Below are 24,808 nucleotides of genomic sequence, written 5' to 3' on the forward strand. Positions count from 1 at the left end.
GTATTTTTGCCAAAATCTGAACATAATTAACTTCTTCCGCTGTCCTCTATTAGTAACTAGAAGTGCCCTGAAAGCAAACAAGTGATGAAATCATTCCCTAATAGCGTCTTGTTACTTAACATAAAATTACTACGATTGCAACATGACCAATTAATGCCTGTTATGCAACAACTTGAGACTGCATCGGACGCAGCTGCTCTAACTGAAATTTGGCTAGCCAAAATTGACAAAGATTTATAATGTATTGACGGATATGTGGAATTTCTTAGTACTAAAAGACGGAAAGCGAGGAGGGGGAGTAACGTTTTCCATTAAAAAAATTTTTGTACGTTCACCGAATGAACTTCATATTGACCAAAAACGATTTAATTTCTTATTTTCACTCGTACAAAATTTGCTAAATATCGATCACCTTGATATTCTTGATGGAAGACTGATCATATAATATCTCAGCGAAGTACTCGATTGTTTTTGCCCATGGAACAAAAGTTGTCAACACAAAAAGGGATTTCAACGGATTTGCGAGAATAAATGAGAACGTGGGATAAAATCCTCAGTGAATGGGTCAAAGAGGAATCCGATGCAAATCGCGAGCAATATGATCGCCAGAGAAACTTGGTTACAAGTATTATAATGAAAACAGCAGAACATAATGATCTATTAGCAAAAGCACATAATAGTAGGGGTTTGTTTCAAGTATTTCAAAAACGTTCAAAAGCCACCAGAAAAGAGCCAGTACAATTGATGGCAACACTTCCAAAAACTTTTTCGCAAACATTGGAAAAATTGGTACATAATACAGATTTTGTGTTGCGTACGGCTAGGTTAACACATCAAAAGATCCACCAAACAGCTTTTATTTATATACCCAAATGTTTTTAAAATTGCCAAAACTAAACGACCCTTGCGGTGACCCTGAAGAGGCAACGAACTATCAACCTACTAGTTTCTCCAGTTTAAAGTTTAAGACAATCATTTGACAAAAAATGACGTATTTCTTAAATAAACTGTCTGGCGCAGAACAGTTCGGTTTCCAACAAAAAATCAACTAACAACACCATTCTGTTGATAACTCAGTTTACAAAAAAAGTAATCGATTCAAAATACTATGAAGTAGCTTGCTTTCTAGATTTCAAAAAGCCTCCGCCACTTTTAACCACGGGTTCCTATTACATCAATTCTGTTTATTATGTCTTCGAAGGACCAAGAACGATTTTCTGGTAAATTTTCTTGATAACATGAGATTACATAACGCTAAATAAGACGGAAAAATTGGAAAACGGAAAAGGACATTCCACTAGGTTCAATCCTGTGCCCTCTTATTTTTCAAATATTCATAAAAGTAGTATAAAAAAGTGACTAGAACCTCAACGGGGGGGACGGACACTTTTTTGGCAGGTGATTTCAAAATTTTCAAACGACCCACCCCGTTGTTGTCGGGCCGAGAAAATCAGGCTTCCAAAAATGTCCGCCCCCCCCCCCCGTTGAGGTTCTAGTCGATTTTTTATACTACTCATAAATGACTTACCATAAATTTACAAGCCAACTAATGGTGTTCAATTTGCAGACGATACCACGATTTATACGTCAGAAAAAAACGTCAGAGATTACATAACTTTAAATAAGACGGAAAAATTGGAAAACGGAAATGGGCATTCCACTAGGTTCAATCCTGTGCCCTCTTATTTTTCAAATATTCATAAAAGTAGTATAAAAAAAGTGACTAGAACTTCAACGGGGGGACGGACACTTTTTTGGCAGGTGATTTCAAAATTTTCGAACGACCCACCCCGTTGTTGTCGGGCCGAGAAAATCAGGCTTCCAAAAATGTCCGTCCCCCCCCCGTTGAGGTTCTAGTCGATTTTTTATGCTACTCATAAATGACTTACCATAAATTTATAAGCCAACTCATGGTGTTCAATTTGAAGACGATACCACGATTTATACGTCAGAAAAAACACGTTAGAACTTAAATTTGGCTAGCAATATTAAGAAAGTATTGGAAAACGGAAAAGGGCATTCCACTAGGTTCAATCCTGTGCCCTCTTATTTTTCAAATATTCATAAAAGTAGTATAAAAAGTGACTAGAACCTCAACGGGGGGGACGGACACATTTTTGGCAGGTGATTTCCTCGGCCCAACAACGGGGTGGGACACTTGAAAATTTTTAAAATTTGAATAAATTGTCCCCCCTATTTTTGAGGTTCTAGTCAGATTTTTTGGAAGATGTTATGGTGCTATATTATTATTTCATTCGTCTTAATTTTTCTTCGGCTGTTTGAATTAGTTAGTTGATTCAGAATATTGATTTGCAAACTTTGCTAATTTCCAGCCATATTGTGCAGAGCTAGACAAAGGCGCGTTACTATGTCCCTCTTTCATACCGCATATCTCGCCATTTCTACTCTCTATTGTTCACCCCTGCTAGCTTTTGCAAATTTTAAGCGTGCATTTATCCGATTTTAACAAAACCTAACCCAATTTTTAGCCCAAAATGTTCCAAATTTTCGGTTTTTTGTCCCCCCACTAGGTTTTTGCGGCAAGATCTTAGAAAAATTGGCGACAGATCAAAAATCAAAATTTTTGGAAAGGAATAAAGGGTTTCAGGGGTACCAGGGGAAGACGGCTAACAAACATTTTTGGCTAAAAAACAAAGTCTTGAGTAAGTTTTCAGTCTTATTGTCACTGATTTTTTCTTCATTTTAAATTTTAAAACTTCTAGTTCAGTTGAGTATCTTTTTAACTTTCCAAATTATAAGCAATTGGTTGTCACCGTTGAACAAATGAAATTGGCAAACTTTCTCTAAGCTGGATTGTATCTGTTGGAACTAAGAGGTCAGTCCAGGGTTAAAAAATTAAATAATAGTTGAAGTTCATTTTCTTTATCTATTTTCAATTTTTTAAAAGTTTGGCAATTTGATCTGAAGACAACTGTTCTGCCGACAACTATTTTACTTTCTGCCGACAACTATTTTACTTTCTGCCGACAACTATTATACTTTCTGTCGACAACCAATTGGACCCCATTTTCCTAAAAATTTTACAAGTTATTGTCCCCCTATGGGACCAAAATTTCAATTTTTGAAAAAAGTGTTTCCGACAAATTTTTTCACTCACAAAACATGTTTCAGGACATTTCACGTTGATTGAAGCCAAAAAATCGACAAAAATTTTTTCGAACCAATTTTTCAAAAAATTTTACAAGTCTTTGTCCACCCTCATATGAGGGACAAAATTTTTTTTTCAAAAATTGCATTTTGGCGAAAAAAATAGGGGGGACATTTTATTCAGATTTTCAAAATTTTCAAATGTCCCGTTGTTGTCGGGCCGAGAAAATCAGGCTTCTGAAATTTCAAGAACACAATGTACGTAAGGAATACACTATCAAAATTCGCAGTCGTGGTTTACAATTCACGCAAAATGATTTACAACAGATGTTGATGTCCCATATGTCTTATGCTTAAAGCAACAGTCAGTATGGATTGTCAATCGATGGAAGATCAGTTAAGTAAAAATTGGAGGAAATAAATTTAATACAAAAAATGTGAGATTCATTTTCTTCAAACGGAAATACGACAGCATTAGCGAGATGAGAAAGTGCAAAACAGAAACGTCTATGAAATCTATACAATTTCTGAATTTAGCCTTACCAGAAATCAGTCATCACACTAGGAACTATTTGGAGTGACTACTGCGTGTACCTAGCAACTCCATGAGCCAAGGCCAAAAATCGTTAAAACAATATCTTGGAACTGCTTCAGCCTTTGTTCGAAGCAACAACCTTCTACCTGAAAACAAGTGAAATCATAGCGAATCAAAAGGATACATTAAAATGTTGACCAACAATGTGTCTATAATACCACGTTATTAAAAAGTTTTTTCTAAGGAAGAAAAGCTACATGGGAGTTTTCATCGTCAATAGTACCTTTCCTGTTTGCCGCATCACTTCAGGAAACTCACCCGATTAGCATTAAAGCTATTTGAATTTTTCCTGCAGGCAGTATTATTGTTATATTGAACTTTTACTGTTGCTTGAAAAAACTAAATTCAACTCAATTCAACAAACATGATCGCTAATGTTCATTCACACAAAAATCCCACCCATATATTATTTTATAGACAGAAACCGACTAACGTCGGACAAATTGTTCTCTAACGACAGGCGGGGCAATTTCATTCCGGGGCTCTAGCCTAGACAAATTTTTCTTTCTGCGTCCAAACAAAAATGCATTCAGGGAGGGACTGGATCCCCCGACCTCCTCAATCACACGTTTGCCATAATTGATTCAAATTTCGAGCTCAATTAATAAAGCATAAAAACTGGATAAAAACAATTAACACATACCTGCAGATATATATCTGTGCGTATGTGTTCATTGTTTGATTATACAGCTTTTATATTTATTTCCAAAACAATTTTCGCTCATTTCAGAATTGCTGTTTGACGGTAATCAGATTATTGACCGAGAAGTAAAATTTGGGTAACCAATAGAAAATAATTTTACCTCCGCTCGGTAAAAAAAAGCAAGTAAAACCATTAGCTTCAACCTATAATCTAATTTAGGCCACGAGGCTAAATGTAATATGAATTGTATAAAAGCAGCAAACGATTTTATCAAAGCTAAACGAGAAAATAGTGGCGTACTTTTTTAACCAACTTTACTGCTAGTCGACAAGATTCTGTTTAATTAATTGATCCATTCAGCGGAGCGATAAAGATCTTCTTTAATAGGGATTAGGACTTGTAAAATGAATATTCATTTTCCCAAACGACGTACATCGATTTTCTCGAAAAACGACGTACACCGTTTCTAAAATTAAAAACCATTTTTTCTACGAAGTTTGAAATCAAGTTGCTTGTGTTAACAACTAGGGAACTTGGATTGGTGCTATGATAACAGGCTCAACAGTATATGTGGAAAATTCGCTGAAATTTTCCAAAGAAAAACATTTTGAAACGGACAAACAATAAATTTTATTCAATTGACAGTTAGATTGTTAGAATTCAAAATTGCGATTCTCAAAAACTTTTGAGAGGCGATTGGTATATTATTTGACAGGGGCAAGAATAAAATATTATTGTCTGTAAGTATACGTTATTTACTGGAAGTATAGATTACTGACTGGAAGTACCAAAGCGGTTGACATGACTCTGTTTTCTCTTTCCCTCATGACTCACAGCATTTTTTTTGTGTTCAAAAAATTCAACAAAATATTTTTTTCGTATGGTAAGCAAACATAAATTCGACCGTACTCTTTTGTAATTTTTCAAGTTTTTTGTTATTTTTCGAATTTCTGTAGCCAGAAAGCCCAAAGCATCGTATCAGAGGCTAAATAAAAAAGATCATTAGGTTTAGACGTCAGTTAAGTGCAAATGTTCAGTACCTTCTCAAAAGTATTTTGTGGCTGCCGAATTCTCTTTGTGTTTTAAATGAATGAACATTAACTCAAAGCTGTGATAAATTACTGATGCCTCTAATAATCTGAACAAATTGGTATTAACAAAAAGGAAAAACTTTGTCAAAGCTCCAGTAACCGTTCAAACATGATCGACGTAAAGAGCTAAAAAAAATTGAGACTTTTTAAAATTGCTGGAAATAATCACGAAGGCTTTTCAACTTTCATTTAAGTTCTTATATGGCTCCTAAACCGTATGGCATAAAATTAGCCAGAAATATTCAGGTAGTTTCAACAAAAATTTGCAACTTGAACGATCTCGATGTAAATCTCTGTTCATTTTTCTCAGATCAACTCTATCTAAACACAAATATCTAGAAAAATTAAAAGAAAAGATTTACAGACTAAAGGAAATACTATTTAAACCATTTTACGCGATCTGGAGGCATCAGAAGGCAAGGAAAGTGATTAAAATTAATGAAAATCAAAACTAAGTTTCCTGATTTATTCAGTAGTTAAGATATTTCCACTGATACACCTTTTGTATCGCTCCGGAAAAATATTAACAAGCCAAATTCTCTGATCTAAAAAAGCAAGGCTAGAACAAAAAAAACCGAGGGTTGGAAGAATTATGTAGAAAAGGTTTGAAAAATAAAATGACGAATGATCAAATTGGGTTTCAGGGAGAAAATTTTGAAACAACGAAGTGGTTTAATTTTCGAGAATAATTTTTGCTTAAAAGAAAAACAGCAAGTTTTAAAACAACAGCTCCATTGCCAATATTGCAATGTTTGTAAAATGAAGGATGGCTCTTTTTAAGTTTTTAAAAAAGATTAAATTTTATAAATTGAAACCGATTGGTTGGTATGTAAAACGTCCGAAAAAACTCCGGCCAGATTTTCAGGTGCAGAAGCAAGTTACCGGGCCTCTTGGTTTATTCCAATACTAAAAGAAGTATATCGAACGTATTATTTATTCCCACGTTCCCCAGAGCCAACACCAAATGATATAAGCTATTATAAGTATTCGACAGTAAAAGAACAGTAAAAGTGTTCGAAGAGAACAGTCGGTTGACCTTTAGAAGAATGACTTTTTGAAACGTTCTAAACTGCGCAATCTGAGTTTCATCCGAGATTGATTTTTGACTTGACAATTGAGCTTATTTCAAATTTACTTTGAGTTTTTTTTTCACTTATCAATATAATACTTAGTTTCTTATACTGTGAGTTGTGTACTGGATCGAGTTGTGTAATGGAGTGCTCTGGAACGAGTCCTTCTGCAGGTTCTGCAAATGTCGTTAGTAATGCCGAAGAAGAGGTAAGAAGTCTGTCCAATGAAGTTAGGGATCTAAAAATCCGAGTCGGACAAGAAAAAATTATTGCTAATTTAAAAAACCAACAGCAAAACATAAATAATCGCTTACGTGCACAGGAGAGGTACTCTAGGAAGGACAGTTTACTGAGAGTTAACCCTCCCTTCGATGCTAACAGGGTTCAGAACGTTACCAGCGAAACGCTCAAATTTTTTCAAAATTATCTGGGTGTGAAAATTCAATACGATGCTATTAAAGCATGCCATGTTGTGCCAAGTACTGTTAACAACATAATGCCGACTGTCATATGCAAGTTTCTGTATTTTGAGGACAAAACAATGATCTACAAAAAACGCAGAGCACTGAGAAACAAAAAAAATCAAACAAATAGCAAAAATATCTATTTGAACGAGCCCTAACCGGAATGCGAGGCAGCTATCAATGCCGAAGCTAAACGACGCGACTTAATAACCAGCACAAACAACTGCGTGGTTTCAGTGTTAGTAGACAATGGTAGAGGAAAAAACGAATTTGTCAGAGTTACGGAAATTGACGAGTTAGATAATCTTAACGTTATCAAACGAAAAAGAAACAATTGTGACGACGAAGACGAATTTTGCCCTGCTGCAAAGAAACAAAACAAACAATCGCAAAACTAAAAAGAAACGGTCTGGCGCAAGACTAGATTATAACTGATATTTGAACATGAACTCAATTATTTTTTTTTTTCGTATTTACTTGCTAACTTGTTAAAATCATTGTTAAAACAAATGTTATACATTGTTGATGTATTGGGAATAACTGAGAGCTGTTTCCTGCCAACAAAATAATAGGGGGAAATGCACTATATTTGGTGAATCGTTCCCTCTTAAGCTTTTCTTGTTTTTTTTGAAACATTGCTTCATGAAGAAACAAAATGGGGGAAGAAGTATAACAAACAAGAAAAAAAAATAAAGAAAGAAAAAAATTCATTTTGATACTCTGCTCGTGATTTCCGCGAGCAAGTTTTAAGCTGACTGTGATTTTCGCAGTCATCTAGTCTGAAACGAGAGTATTGAGATGAAAAAAAGTTCTGTGATTTCCGCGGAACATTATTATTTAAACTGCATATTAAAGATAGCACCTAAAGTAACAAACTTTCACCCAGTGATCAAAGTCATTCTTACACAAAGGAGTGCAATTTTTAAAAAAAAAATGAAAAAAAAGAAGGAAAAAATGTCACTGGACGTCCTCTAAGTTAAATTTTAACATTCTTTGCTTCAAATTTTTCAAAATGCTTGAAAACAAAACATGAACTTTTTTTTTATTTAATTTTTTTTTCAAATACATTTTCTTTGACGTCATAGACAAAATGTTACTGGGCGAAACCAGTAACATTGACGTCATAGACCAGTCTAATGACGTCATAGACAAAATGTTACTGGGCGAAACCAAGCAGGTTATCATGCTACAGAACATACGTTCACTAACAAAAAACTTTGATGAACTCACTTTGGAAATTGTGTCTCTGAAAGAAAAACCTATAGCAATCTGCCTAACAGAGACATGGCTTAAAGATAAATTCTCATCAAATATTTTTCACATAGATGGTTATGATGAACTGGTTACAAGCAATAGGGTAAAAAGAGGTGGAGGTGTTGCAATTTTTGTACGAAATAAATTTAATGTTAAAATACGCGGGTCTCTAAACCTGAATAATATACAAGCGGTTAGTGTTTACTTCAGTATTGGAACAAAAAAGTTATCAATGACTTGTGTTTATATACCACCTAATGCCACCACGATTGCTACTTTTGACGTTCTTAGTACCTACTTGGAACAACATATTAGCGATCCGCAAAGCCTGCATGTGCTGTGCGGTGACTTTAATGTAAATTTTCTATCTAAAGGGAGCAAACAATCATATTTAAGGGAATTGACCCAAACATTTGACCTAAAATTGGTAAGTGAGAACCTCATTACACGCGAAACAAAAAATTCTTATATTGACCTGTTCTTTACAAATTTTGAATCAGAGGTTTCCAGCCAAAGAACAAAAATAACTGATCACTATTCACTTTTACTTAAATTGAAGAATAAAACCAACTTAGAAACAGAATAATTTTTTTCAATCGAGAAATTGGGCAAAACTTGAAAATCCTCTTCTTCAGGAAAAAATTAGTTTCGTTCTGTGGCAGCGATTAAAACAAATTGATTCTACCGAAAAAGAAATTAATGATAAATTCAAATGTTCACAAAGAACTGTGCAAGAAGCATTAGATCACTATTTACCTAAGACAACAAGAAAACATGTGCAAAAGATCTGGATTGACAACGAAGTCAAAAACGCTGCCGCAAAGAAAAAAAGGTTGTGGAAGAATGCACTCAAAGCTCAATCAATATCGGCCAATAACGAATACAAACAACAGTGCACGAAGGTAAAAACTTTGATAAAAAACAAAATGAAGACTTTTTATCAAAATCAAATTGAAAAAGGTGCAGCAAACACAAACCGAAACTTTTTAAAAGTTTATGGTGACATAACAGGCAAAAAAATTGAAAATCGTGGAAAAATACCATCTCAAGATGAAGTCAACCATTTAAATGATTTTTTTACATCAATCGGAAGGAAAATGAACGCACATTTACCAACGAAATTGTTTCTAAAAACAACCGATAAAGCAGAACAATCTATGTTTCTTGCCGATATTACAGACAAGAAAGTTTTTGATATCATTAATAATGCTCCGAATAAGTACAGTGAGGATTGTTATGACCTCAATTACTACTGCATCAAAAAATTTTCTAATGTCTTGAGTCCTTTTCTCTTAAAATGGTTCAATGAATGTTTCAATCTTGGCGTGTTCCCTGATTGTCTTAAAATTGCAAAAGTTTTCCCACTTCACAAATCTGGAGATAAGAGTTTACCATCAAATTTTAGGCCTATTTCCTTACTACCAACGATAGCAAAGATCTTCGAGAAATTGCTTCAGGGAAGAATTATCTCTTTTTTAGTGAAATTTAATCTGCTCTCAAGCTCCCAGTTTGGTTTCAGGGCCAAAAGAAGTACAGTTGACGCTGTTTTGTTTCTGATTGAACTCTTGCGACAAAAATTATCTGAGAAATCCGTTATGTCTGTTTGCACATTCCTGGATCTCAAAAAAGCTTTTGATACGGTAGACCATACAATACTATTAGACAAATGTTGTAATATTGGTTTGAGAGGTCATGTTTTCAATATACTTAAATCATACCTAACTAACCGCTCTCAGTTTGTTCAAATTGCAGAAGTTGTTTCAAGTACTGCTTTTGTTGATATTGGAGTTCCCCAGGGATCGGTTCTAGGTCCTCTGCTTTTCATAATATACGTGAATGATTTGAGCAATACGCAAGATGTTGACAATTTAACTAATCTTGAATCTAATATCATACTTTTTGCAGATGACACAGTTATTGAAACTTCAGCCACCGCCGAAGAGGTTGTGATGAAACACAAAACTCAATTACAAAAATGTAATCAGTGGTTAACTAATAATAAATTGACAATCAATACTGAAAAAACAAAATCAATGTTTTTTTGGGAAAATTAAAACTTACTCCAAAAAAGAACAGATTAACATCGATAAAGAGAGAATTGAAAACGTTGACTCAAAACGTTATCTTGGAATAACAATAGATAATAAATTGTCTTTCAAAAATCATATTGATGTGGTTAACCAAAAATTAATAAAGTTCATTGGACTGTTCTATAGACTGAGAAAATTTCTTAGTAAAAGTCAAATGATTCAGGTTTTTAAAAGTTATGTTCAGCCGGTAGTGCAATATGGTATACTGATTTATGGAAATTCTGTTTTGTCAGACATTTCATTGATAGACTCAAAATTAAAAAAACTCATAAGGATAATTTTCAATAAAAGAAAGTTCAACTCAGTGAGTGATCTAAGGAGAAAATTTAACCTGTTTTTAGCAAAAGAACTACACTTGTACGAAGTACTTAAACTGTTAATAAAAATGCTAAGAGACAAATGTGTTGTTAGTCACGTCAAATCTTACTTGAATGATAACGAATTAAACAGAGTAAAAAAAAGAAGAAAAACAACAATGTGTCTTGATTGCGGTGATCGAAAAAATGTGACAAACCGATTGAGGTTTAAGGTCCGAAAAATGTTGAATTTGTTGGTTTTTCTGGAACCTTCCTTTGTAAATACGGTTTTAAAAATGACAAATCAAAAAATAAAACATTTTTGCCATATGTTTTTAAGAAATTACATAATTGACAACCAAGACTTCTCAAGTTATTTTTTTTGAGTACGTCTAATTGTAGCCCCCTGCACTCAATTATCGGTTTATTTATATTTTTTAAAATTTTTTTTTGTTTTAACCAACCATGATTTAGTTCAATTACTATAGTAATTTTCTTTCGGTTCTTAATCAACAGTTCTTTGATATTCCTATATTGTGAGGCACCTGAAAACGGATCAACTGATGATCTAATGGTGTGCTCTTTTTCTGTTGAACTTCATTGTACATATATTTTGTGCACAGTAAAATAAACTTCTTTTGTGTTGCTCGATAACAGAAAATGAACAATTTATTATTATTATTATATTATTATTTAACAGTTATAGATCTTGTAAATATCGATTGCGTACATTCATTCAGAATAGATTAGCAGTCGTTTCGGAAGTCGCATTATTCCACTTTCTACTGTCCTTCCTTCTTATTTCAATACATCTGACAATCTTTCTCTAGGTCCTGGTTCATTTATAACAGGCATCTTCGCACATCAAAAGCGAACTGGAGAAATTATATATTAAAATCACAACATACAAAATAACAGACTTCAACGCGATATGCTCAAACATTTAAACTAGCTTTTGAAGCGAAAAAATTGGCGACAGAAACCTTATGATAGCAAAGATTTTAAAAGCACGTTTGAATAAAAGTGATTATTTTAATGTTCAGAAATATAAAGGCCCGTCACAAAGGCCTCGCTCGATTTGTGTTCAGCGTTAATTGCAGTCAAATGTTTTTGAATACTCAACCCACATATCAGCAATATCTTTAGTCAGCAACGGGTCACCATTGAATCGTTCTATGAACGACTCGATCAGTCCTTTGTGTGTTGCTTCATACTCGACCAATTGTACGTCACCGTCTTTCAAAACTGTGTTCGGCATAACATTCTCTTTTCTCGGCTGTTTACGCGCCAAAACAATGTCCCGGAACGACAGGAACTTCTCGTTTGGAGTCGTGTAATAGTCATACATTTTGGTCGCACTGTCAATGTCAGCCATTGCTTTGTAGACTTGCAGCTTCTGAAGGAAGATTCCCACCGCTTCTCGGCCGACAGTTTCAATTTTAGATTTGTCCATTGTAATCAAGAGATCATCACCCTTGTCATCGACATCCGGGATCCTCTTGATGGTCACGAAGTCTTGTCCAGCTTCGAGTATAACTTGGAGAATACCGAAGCGAGCCTAAAATGTTTGAATCTGAAAATTCGATATCCGAAGATAGAGATCCAGCAAGACGAAATGGGGACTTGTAACAAGCAGAATACAACCATCTATAATAGACATCTTTATAACCTTAATTAATAACCGTTACTGTCAATCCGATTTACTATATGGTCATAGTAACCATAATTGTTCCGACCCCACTTTTATTGACCGGGAGGAACGATATGCCCAACTGTTTTTTTGCTCAGTCAATTCTGAGTTTTGAGCAATATCACCAGAAAACTCGTCAAGCGTAGAGCACAGAACTAAAAACAATTTTCAAATTTCCAATTTCTCGAGGAGTTATTGAAGTTTAAAATTTTTTGTGAACACTTGACAATTGAAATATTGTGGGCTGTGGTTTCCGATCAAATTTTGTTAATTTTCCCCAACTAAGTTAGCATTTTTAATAACCACCGTCAGGTGCTCAAATTCGCTTACTTAGGTGCTCTCCGTTTTTAGAATCGAAAGAATTCGGATTGTGTTGGTGCTCTGTCTTTTTTAATTTGAGTTTACACAAAAAGCTTTAAAAACTGGATAAACAGGTAAACGCCAGTTTGCATTACGTTTCATTAGAGGCCATTAGATGGCTTCAGTACTTGTAAGTGCATAATGAGCCAAAGTTGCTGGGATGGCCTTAAATTCAAGGTAAAACTATTTTCTTGAGCTTTGAGACCAAAAATGTGCAGTTTTTCAGGTTTCTTTATTTTTTGTTAAATGAAAAAATTGTTAAGAAATATGTTTCTCAACAAGGCTTCTCATATAGGCTTCTCAAATAGGCTTCTCATATGTTCGTCAAATTTCCTTCACCAACACCTATTCTCTAAATTACCAGAAATTTTGAATACCATTAGTTTTATTTTCCTCTAAATTTGTTGAAGTATTTTTCGTCTGTTGAACTCGTGATGATCAATAGGTGTGCTGTTCAGTTCAAAGAGTACTTACTTGATCTATTTTTTCATTTATATATTTCGAACGTATTTCACATTTTGTCATGTTCTTTTAAACTGAAAGAAATTAAAATGCATTGCTGCGCTGTTTTTTGAGATCTTTTCACTTTTCACCTTATTATTTGTCAATGGGAAAAAAATTAGAGCACCGACTATAGTGCAACTCGAATATTAAAAGGAGCAAAAAACAAACAGTTCAAGTTGTGACCTTTTAAAACACTGCTTTTCAATTGGAATGAGAAACAGTATTTGAACATAATTTCCCATTTGGAAAAGTGCAGCAATTTACTTATTTTGTGGTAATTTCTCTGCCGCTCTATTTAACCAATTTTTTTTCAAATAACCAAGCATGTGTTCGTATGATGCATAGTTGTACATCTTGAATTTATCTAAGATCAGTTATTGATTTGTTTGAATTAAGAAACTTTTTGTTTTAAAAAATATTTTTATTTTTGCCCGTTTTGTAATCATTTTGTTCTGTTTCTTAGACTAATTTATCGATAGTCTCTTAACTCATTTTAGGTTGTAAAAGAAGACACTTAGTGCTCCCATTTGATTTCTAAAGGTTTTAATTACTTGTCAGAATTGTCTTCAGAAAAAAATCAGTGTCCCTCTTTTATTTCATTAAAGGCAGTTCTCACTAGGCTCTCTAATTTGGACTTGTTGGAGTTGTTTACCGACTTTAATTCAAATCGAACGTCTTTATGACTCAGACGCTTTTTTCAAAAACCAAAGTGACTTTTTGAGTTTAATTCACACCTTTTCATTTTATGTCAGTTAGTCGTGTCATTGACAACTATTTTCGCCGCACTAACGAGGTGCAATTGTCGTTTTTAATAGTTTCATTTAGTATCACAAGGTTTTAACAACGTTGTCACAGCTTGTTTTCAAAAAACATCGAGTTTTGTTGTTCTTTTTTTCGTACTGGCACTTAGTCTCATTAATGCGTTCTCAGCCAATCAAGAATCATTTTACATTTGTGCGTTCAGGTCATTGACTTAAGTTTGATACAAAAAATGATAGAATTTAATTTCTCTATCTATTCTTTTGTCTGCAAAAATTAATTGTTAGCTAAAAATTAGTGAACAATTACGCCCGGAATGTGGATATCCGGGGTCAGAATATTGTGCCATTGCACATTAGCCAGCCTCTTTGTTAATAAATTAGTTTTTCTTAAAATCTCATGGAAACTTCATTTGCTAACGGTGTACGGAAACAAATTGCATAAATCCCACAAAAACTTCGCATATCACGCTGTAATAAGTTTTAAACTAAGCAATCAAGTATTTAGCGTCCCAGTGGCGGATTGATAAACATAGCCGGTAGACTGCCGGAAGAGCTGCGAAATACTTGCGTGCCGTAAATAACAGATAAAAATGAGTTGAAAAATTGTCGGTGCCGCCTTAAAAACTTTAATTCAATCATTGAGAATATTTTTGGGTGCAAATTTTTGACGATTGAGAGGTACGAACCCCCATTCCAGTCGTAACACAAAAAGATATTAAAAAACAAAACCCGTAGTAACGAGGAAATATCAGCATTGACAAGATTGCAGCAAGCAAACAATCAATTAAGAAGTCAATCAGACAGATCGGACAGCTTTAAAACAAACAGAAAAACTTTGCCAAAGAAAACTCAATGTGAAACTCTGAAATTACAAAATTTTGTCCAATTAAAAGATATCTTGTTATATTGAAGAATAGCCAATATATTTATGCACAGAGAAGATGAAATCAAAAAATCAGTCGTCTAGAAATTGCCACAAAATGGCGGCTCTTAACTCTGAAATTAACTCCTCAGCCCAAAAAAACAGATTGGAAAAGCACAAGTCAGTAATCATTCTTAGACACAACTGAATTGTTAATAAAAATGAAAACCAGAATTCGTGTTTTGTGTTGGCGATACCTTCGTAAATTTGAAATCAAGCTTCTGCGAAACTGAAATTTATCGGAAAAAAGGTTTTGAAAAATATTTATTTAAAGAAAGATAGATAAGATTCAAACAAAGAAAGACAAAAATAATCTGTTTCCAAAAGTTAATGCTACGAAAGTTTTTTTCAGTCAAATAATAGTAATTGCGACAAATTTTCAGAGCTGCAATGCTGAATTAAATCAATTTCAAACAAAAAGAGAAAAACAAATAACGTTTTTTAACAACTCATTCAAGCAGAGCAAAAAAAAACAAAAAATTATGGCAACAACATATTCTCGATATTTTCAAGAAGAAAAGGGAGGCCAAAAGCTAGAATGTGAAGCTTGCAGGACAAATTGTAAAGAAATAGTAACATACAGCATCCACCAAGTTTTCAAATCTAAAACCAAATAGAAAAAAGAAGGAAAATAAAAAACGTTCCATTATTTAGCACAGGAGATTCAGTAAAATTACATGGCCTGTTGTCAATATAAAACTGAAAATAAAATTCAAAAATTCGATAAATAGAAATATGCCAAAAATGTCAAAATTTTGTGGAAAGGAATTTGTGAAATAAACTTTAAATGCGAACAGTTAACGCCATCGATTAATTGAATTATCAATAAAACAAGGCGGCTCGGTAATGTGCGATGGCACATAAGGTTCCGACCCCGCCCATCCACAATTTTGGCATTATTGTCTACCAAATGAGGAACAGATAGAAAAACACAAAAATTATTTTTTTGGGAATCCCAAAAAACTCAAAAAAGCACATTTTTCAAAAAAGCACATTCTCAAAAAGCAAGTATTCAAAAAAAAAAAAAAATTGTGTATGAACGATAAGATAGCCTCTCACAGCAAATAACTCAGAGGAGCAAAAATTGATGCAATTGATTGCTGTTATATGCCATTATTAAGAAAGCGAGTCAAGTTGAACAGCAAAATCAAACAACAACAACAGCAAACATTAATTACATCAAAAAATTTATGTCCGTTTTGAAAAAAAGAAATTTAATAACAAAGTTAACATACCATCAGATAAAACTAAAACTAAACAAAATAACTTATAAATCACCAGAAAATATATGGGACCAGTCCATAAAAAGTTTTGGCAACAATTAGACAAAAAAGAACAAAAACAAAAAAGCTAAAAAATTCGCTTTTTTTAAACAATTAAATTCAAATTAATAAAAAAACATTAGAAACCAAACAAAATATCCCAAAGGTTTACGATTACCAATTCTACTATAAAAGGGCATTAGGAACTGTCCTTATTCCTTTTTTTCAGCGACTAAAAAGAACAACAAACAAAAATTCAATCGAAACTTAACAGAAAACGCTGTCCAAACCGTCAAGCCATATTTTTGCCCTCAAAAATTTTTTGATTGCACCTTTTTCAAACAGCGACAAAGTAGTATATGGCCATTCTTTAGTAAGACTAGGTAACAAGTTGACAAAAAAGCGAAACGTAAAAGTATGTAATAGTTTTGATTTTTTATTCGAAGCAAAATTATATCCAAAGTCATGAAAGACATAAATTACAAAAAGAACTATTTAAATAGCGTCACTTATTCATCCACAGGAAGCCATGAGACCTGCAAATATCCAGATTTTTTCTTGCATGTACAAAAACGACGTCAAGTATGACAAAAACCAAATTAATTTACTTTTTTTTTGTGAAAAACCGGTGTCGAAGCCAGTAAGGTCATAACGAATACGAAAAAAAAAATAGATTTTGGGACATCAATCCCCTTTGACACCTTCCCTTGTCACCCATAATGTCATATTTGACCTGTATTTAACTAACAAGATCAGGTAACAAATAGAAATTTAAAAAGAACAAAATTGCGAAGTTAAGTTTTTTTTTTAGTTTTGTTAAACAATTTTTTTCAAAGTCATGGAAGCCATCAGCTACGTACTAATATCAGAAGATCTGCTCATTAATTTGTCCATGAAAAACCGATGAAAACAATCCATTTACAGAAAATTTCACAGGACCCAAACGACAAAGTAAAAATGACAGTTAAAGACAAAATTTCAATAATTTTCTTCAAGAAGGATGTGTCGGTGCTGTCAAAACGGTAATCTATGTTGTTCAGGATTTTAATAAGTGCAATTATGATATATTTTGAACGCTTATAATGTGATATGAGAACAGTCAATAATGTGATAAGGTGACAAAACTAGAAAACGTGGAAAACTGGCAAATATCTTAAAACAAAAAAACTGAAATCTAGTAGTATCAAAGCCAGAAAAGAATAACTTCAGGCTTAGAACCACAACCGAGACTAAACTTCAAATCAGTAGAATGAAGAAGTATTCTTTCTTTGCTGACACTAAGCTAGAAGTTGAACAAATTAAGAAAAAGAGGAAAAGTTAATCAAGCCATTATTTATTTGAAAATCAATTATTTTTAAAGGACGAAATGACCATAAACTTTAAAGCAAAAATCTAAATGCATTAGCTTGGAGCTCCTTAGAAAGCCAAATAGACCTACCACTCCTGCGCTTTCATTTGATATGTTCTGTTCCTTTTTAATTAAAAAAACGTCTTTTTTTAAAAAAAAAAAGACCGACTGATTGCAATCCGACTTCTTTTTGGATTGTAACAGTCCAAGATTGGCCCAAAACTAGCCCTGCTAATGCTTATTGTCCGTTAGGAACAATTGATTTTTCGAATGTTGTAGATATAGATAATTTGTTCGTTGAATACTCAAAAATAAATTCTGCATTTCTGAAAACCAACGAGTAAAGTTAGCAAAAAACCGCGAAGTTTTAATTACAGAGCACCCTCAACCAACGCCGAAGTAGGAATAGCACCGGTCTGAGTCTACAAAGATTGTATGAGTATTATTTGGTGCTGTACTGCAGGCAAATTTAATCAAAGTGGACTAAAGTAGCTTATTTCGTGCCCTTTTTTGATGAAAAAGGCTGAATTTTGTAATATTTATCCAGAAATTTTTTCCAAAAAATTGAATCAAAACAATCAACAATGCTTGTTTGTCTTTAAAATTATAGTCAACGACACTATTCTCAAAAATTTTATTAAATTTTAGCAAAATTGACGAAAATTTAGGCGAAAATTCCGGAAAAAGTGAATAAAAACAACGTGAATTCACTCTACTTTTCTCATAGTTTAAACCTCGATAACTCCCTGTAGAAAACGAAAATTTAAAAAATCTTTTTAATTCCATATTCTACGCTGGACGAGCTTTCTAATGATACCAGTCTCAACTCTCTACGATGAATATATCGATCGGCGAAAATTCACGGAACAAAAAAATAAAACCCATTTGAGTATATAGTTCCTCCCCCCTCAAAAGGGTCGGAACAACAAAACTAAAATCCCTTACGGTTCCTAGAAAGCCTTAGCAAAAAGTGGACCAAAACCGCCAAGATCGGATTATTATGTGTAATGTATATTATGTATACTCTTAAAGTATATATATGCTTAAAATATGTATACTATGTATATTATGTACAGTCAATCATTCAACGCATCGCATGAACCCAAGGCTTCTCTCACTCGGCAGAAATTAGTTCACATGTCAATTTTACTCACTTTCGCTTTTAGATCAAAACGCCACCTGATAAAACAGTATTTCCGGTTAAAAAACCTCACGAAAACCAATACTCCTCTTGCAGTCGTAAAAACCAAGAGGACCGCAATATCGCTACGCTCAGTTTACAGCTTCGCAGCTATAAAAACCACTATTCTGACCTGCATATGTGCCTGGCCCCAAGCCTTCTTTGATGGATCAAAGAACTGCAGACCCAACAGACCAGCTCTGGCCATAGTGAGCCAGTTGACATAGATTACATTGGAAGCCTCATCGGATCCGTACTGGTATCCGAAAATGTCAAGGACGCTCGTATTATTACACAGGTAGATACCAACACACTCAGCTCTACATTCCTCGTATGACGAACCCATGCTTTTGAACACTGAGTCATAACCCTGAAATAGGAACATTGAGACACACAAGCAAAACTGGTTAGAACCCCCCCCCCCCCAGAAAAGAACCAAAGCTGTAGATTAAATAACTTAAGCAATTGATACACATCTGTTGAAATTTGAACATAGCCAATAGATTGCCGGAATAGCGAAATAGACTGTCACATGTGGCAAGCCGATGGCAAGGGCTACAGAACTGAGTTGCTGAAGTTGAGAAGTTAAAAGAATACTAAATACTTCATAAAACTATTCGAAACCTTGAGGCAACCTTTTGTGCATAACATTTATTGACATTGACATTATTTGAAGTTACTTCAAGCTACCAATAATTTGAGTGACAGCCTTTCAGACAGCGAATGTAAACTACTGCTGTTTGTATTAATTATGTTGTCAGGATAAAATACCCAATAAAAACCCAAATATACTCAATATTTAACCCCATCGTTGAAATTCACATAAGACTATTTAGCATAACAACGCCTAAGTGAGATATTTTAAAATCACTTATAATCATTGCTATTGAGTGCGAAGCTAGACTCAACTTACTTCTTAGCTATAAATAAAAATCTCCCTAAATCCAAAAATTACCTGGTTCTCTTGATAGCACGAAGTCACAGGCTGCCCCGTCACAGGGTTTATGATCTTAGCTATGTCATCTTTCAGCGTTAACAGTTTTCCACTGCCATGACCCAACAATTCATGGAGCGCCACCTGGATGTCGAAACTCTTCCCTTTGTAGTCTTTGAGCAACTGAGCATCCTCGGGTGTCACAAAGGTGACAACCTCAGAAGGTGCTGCAGCATTGATAATGTTACCCAATGCTACGTTCTTGAATCCCTCGTTCTGTCTAAAACAGGTAATTAAATTTTTTTTTCTCAAATATTGCTTTGCTAATGCTGAACACTGGAGAGCACAAGAAAATTGTTGAAAAGTGGGAAAACTGCCGAAGGGGCTAGTGAAACCAGAAAGTCAATGCACTACATAAAGGATCAAAACACGATATTCATATTTATCAATAAACGAAATTATAGGCCGATATCACCATTAACTCTATGAAAAACGTGCGAAAGAGCAATGTACAGTCGAATCCACTGTTCTCTAGGAAAAAAATCATCCTATTAAACTCAAAACAATTAGGTTTCTGATGCTAACATAGCAACATTGCAGAACTTGACGAATTATCAAGTTCCATTTACAGAAAGTAATTCGTTTTCTTCAGATTTAAAAAAAAATTGACACGACAGATCATAAAAACATTAACTGTATAAACTGGAATATATGAGATCACGCAAAAACCAAGCGTGAGAAAGTCACCTGAAGACAATGAAAAGCGGAAATACACGTTTATCATAAATGCTTCAAGTTTCGTTCGAGAGCTATTAAACAAATGAAATAATGCTAGAAAAAAAAACAGATGCTATTTGATTTTCGATCGTGCTAAATTTTACCACTTCTTCTGACTTGAAAAAAAATAACTGAAAAGTTATTAAATCCCAAGTTGGCAGAAATATATTCCATTTATCATTAATTTAAAGTTTTGTGCATCCTGCAAAATCACGACTTCATTAAAACGTTTCAAAAGAAGTACCAATTTGATCTTCCTTGGTTGAAATTTAATTTTGTGTTAACATTCTATTTCTAATTTTTGTCGCTTTGGTAATATTTCTGATTTTTCGGGCAATTTGACGATTTAAAAATAAATATATGAGTGTGAATATATTATTTGAGCTTTGGTACGGACATAAAAAAAATAACTGAAAAGTTATTAAATCCCAAGTTGGCAGAAATATATTCCATTTATTATTTAATTAAAGTTTTGTGCATCCTGCAAAATCACGACTTCATTAAAACGTTTCAAAAGAAGTACCAGTTTGTTCTTCCTTGGTTGAAATTTAATTTTGTGTTAACATTCTATTTCTAATTTTTGTCGCTTTGGTAATATTTCTGATTTTTCGGGCAATTTGACGATTTAAAAATAAATATATGAGTGTGAATATATTATTTGAGCTTTGGTACGGACATAGGTTAAAATTGAAAACTGTTGCTTAGAGCTGAAGGTACTATTAATTGTCCTTTCCGAGTTTCTTAATCTGTATTTGATGGTTGCATGACAACATACCCAATACCAAAGTACCCAGTGATATTATACCCAATCTATTCTTTGATCTTTTCGTGCAATAATCCGAGTACAAATTAGCACTCAGTATTATAAGTATGTTTTCTCACAATTAAGCTGATATTTTATTCCCATGTTCGGTTGTGATAGTTTGATATCAAGTCCCATTGGCAGCTGAGGCATGGCCACAACCCGCAAGACATAGCCAAATGCACTAAATATACTGCTGAATAATCGTTCTGGTAGTTTCAACGTTAGGATAAAATATTAGGCATATTTTGGGTAATTTGTCACATTGGGTATTTTGGCATTGGGTATTTTGTCCTGACACCGTATTTGATTACTCAGTACTGATAAAATAGTAGATTCGTACATAAAAATTCTTTGATGGTGGCTCAGTACACCGAAGTACGTTTTCGAAAGAACATAATTTCATTTCTCTAGAAAACACAAGAAGACACAAAAACTACTGAGAGACAAATGGTTCTTTTTTAAAAATTCAGCAAAATACAACGCAAATCAATGATACGTGACCTGATATCATCGTAGTTGGGGATATTAATTCCCGATGGGATTCCAGATCCACCGTACGTGATAACATCCAATGACGTGAAATCAGGCCTCAAAAATTTGTCTTTTTCAAACTCCGTTGACCAAGGCAGTTCGGGCAGAATTTTCTCTGCATTTTCAACCAAGTTGCCAAACTTCGCACTCACGGGTTTGTTCACGACTGCAACGAAACCCTCGAACTCGGCTCGAACACCAAACGGATCTCGGTATGTTTCGATGAAACCAATGTAGCATTCAACAATTGGTCCTTTGTTTTTGATCCAGTATCTGGAACCATCTTTGTGCTTCTCAAGCGATCCAGTCTTAAAACTCTCAATGTAATTTTCAATCATCAACTTTTCATTATCATTGCTAACAAATTCTAACGACTTCTCAAGATAAAAATTAATTCGCTTCATAAGCGGGGCGTAATCACCCTTTTTAACTTCAAACATTGAACCCTCCAACTCTTTCTTCAATTCTGCATTTGGTGAAGTTTCTTCAGAGGCTAGAAGAATAGTGTATTTATCCTTCCCGTCTTCTTGGCATTTAATCAGACGCGTATTCTCAGCATAAACTTTGCTACTTTGCATAAACGCCTCAACTTTTTCTGCGTCAGGACGAACACAGTTGCTGGAAAAGTACGACGTTACCCCTTCGTCTCCTCCAAGACCCAATTTGAGTTCATTTTCGTTTAAAGAAAAAATTTTTCTTTTCACTTTTTCGTAAATACTTTTAACCATTGCAAACTTCGGTCCTGTGCTGAGAATAGTCTCAAAATCTTCCTCTGAACAACCAGGCACTATTTTTGTATCTCCAAAACCCTTATAGTTGCCCATATTTGCGTAAAACCCACCACAGTAAACCAAAAAAGCCTGAAAATCTTCGTCGGCAACGGATTCAGGTTTGTCGAAGGCTGTAGGATTATCTCGAAAGTAGTTATCCAAGATAACAAATATAGCCGGCGCTTCCAGTGACGACTGGAAAAGGCAAACGGTGCTACCGTACCAGGAGGCTTGTGAAAGGTAATGCAGATACTTCTGTTCTCGAGATTCCAAGGCACCGAACGCTTCCAGACATGCAGGTTTGGTCACTGGCGTCGAATTTTCAAGTACGTACAAGCTTGGGATCTTTGACGCCATTTTATTAGCAAATCGCAAGTGGATCTGAAAACACTGCAACTAGAAACCACATTAGCTAGGACCAACCCGTCGGATACGCAAACCATACTAACATTTGTGGGTAGAAAATAATTGGCACTATTTGCGTCTCTTAGGAGGCAAGGAAGTTGCCGGTTCAAAACACCTCGATTAAAGAAACGACGCAAAGATACTGCACAGTTCATACTGCAACTAAAAAGGAATTCCAACAAATTCCCTCACATGCTTGCACGGCATATCACTAAATAACAAATATTTAACCATTCACTGTTTCACTATTAACTATTCATTTATTTTATATTAAACTTAAGCCTCAAACAATGAGAATTTGACATGAAACATGTAGGTTCTCCAATTTGTCCATTTACATGATTCATTTTTCAAGTGCTACTGATGGACTTAGCGCTTAACATTTCCCAGGTTGACACAGATATAGTGTGAGAGCGAGCCACGATGCTGATCACTGTAGCTAGAAATTCAGGTCCAACGAGCCTTAGTCTCATGACAAAATGAGAGAGCTTCTGAATAGAAAAGTCCGGCCTGTTCCATACACAATGTCTGTTAAGCACTTTGGATCAATAATGAACTCAAATGATTTTAGAACAAATATTTCTTCTTTATAACTTCTAATTGCTTTAAAAAGATTAGTTTGTGATTAATTGACACGCTTTAGAAGCTTATTCCAATGGTACTAAGAGAAACACCCAGAGCACTAGAAAATAAAAGTTTTGTTAAAAACGCGGAACTATTCAGGCTTACCAATAGATGTAACAAGGAGGCTCGTTAATGTGCGTTCGCACATGATGTTCCGACTCGCCCTCATCTACATCTTTGACATAATTGTCAACCAAATGAAGAGATAATCAAAAATAGATCTTTGAGTTTAAAAAAATCGTTATGCAAACTACTAAATGAATTACATAATGCCATGCCTCATTACAGCGCTCACGAGATCTCACAGCATTAATAAGACTACGGAGAAAAAAACAAACAAATTCAGCAAAAAGAAAAAAAATACAGCAAAAATTCAACAACTAAACTTAAAAGCACCTGGTAACAACGTCAAAATACAATCAGAAAACCTGAACTCCACAAAATTACTTTTTCATTACTAAAAAGCAGATGGGATTTACATTAATGAGGCTAGCTAACAAGTTGACAAAAAGAAGCAATAATAAGGCGAAATTCAAAACAACCAATATTTTCTAAAACAAGTATTTAAAAACGGCTTAAAAACCATTAGCTTTTAACGAAAAAATTCTTGATAAATTTACTTAAAAAATCCAAACAAAACCAATAATTCTTTTTTTTTGTTAAACTACGCCACAGAATTCGACTAAAGATGAAGAAAAATGGAAAAAATTACGAACAGTTTGCGAAAAAACAAATTATTGAAGCCATTTAAATCATTCGCTCATATCTGAATATTATGTTTATTTCAAATGTTAATTTAACTATTTCAGTTAAAACTATACTGAAAGATTAAGTTTGTTCACTTGGGCCTCAATTGAAAATCATTGCGATCCATCATTACGCGAATGTGCTTAAAGAAGAAAAAGGAACACAAATATTGACCACTGATAAAACTTTTACGAAGACACATATTGTTCAACAAACAAAACATCATTTACGACGTCATATCAATAACCATTCTAACATTCGAACTACAGGGAAGTGTTTGAGATCTCCCAATAATGAGAATTAGATACAAGTTGCCAAATAACATTAAAAACCAAAAAATTTTAGAAAAAAACATTTGAAAACAAATAATATAAATTTTAAGGGTATTTGCCATAAACTTACTGCACTGAGTAACTTCATTCTTTTAACACCACTTTAGAGCCCTATGAGACCTTTCAGCACTTCACATCTACATAAAGAAAACAGAACAGGCAGGAACAGCAAATTGAAAAAAAATGAGAGAAAAGTGTCGAAGCCATTACAAAATGAAATATTCATTACAAACTTTTTCACTTTC

At 34.0% G+C, this 24,808-nt stretch overlaps 2 protein-coding genes across 2 annotated transcripts in view; both read right to left on the bottom strand.

Annotated features, from left to right (window-relative positions):
- LOC142342900 (peptidyl-prolyl cis-trans isomerase NIMA-interacting 1-like) overlaps window positions 1-24,808 on the bottom strand; it is a 389,227-nt gene that overhangs the window by 22,635 nt on the left and 341,784 nt on the right. The window lies entirely within an intron of this gene.
- On the bottom strand, window positions 11,487-22,861 carry LOC142342891 (dipeptidyl peptidase 3-like). Its single transcript, XM_075394544.1, has 4 exons — window positions 21,656-22,861; window positions 19,594-19,852; window positions 18,772-19,008; window positions 11,487-12,169 (listed from the first exon to the last, which is right to left on the bottom strand). Exons 1-4 carry the CDS (start codon window positions 22,810-22,812, stop codon window positions 11,702-11,704), a joined length of 2,121 nt encoding a protein of 706 aa, XP_075250659.1. The 5' UTR covers window positions 22,813-22,861; the 3' UTR covers window positions 11,487-11,701.

Source organism: Convolutriloba macropyga, chromosome 7 (genome assembly GCF_964194025.1).
Source record: "Convolutriloba macropyga chromosome 7, txConMacr16.3, whole genome shotgun sequence".
Lineage (NCBI taxonomy): Eukaryota > Metazoa > Xenacoelomorpha > Acoela > Convolutidae > Convolutriloba > Convolutriloba macropyga.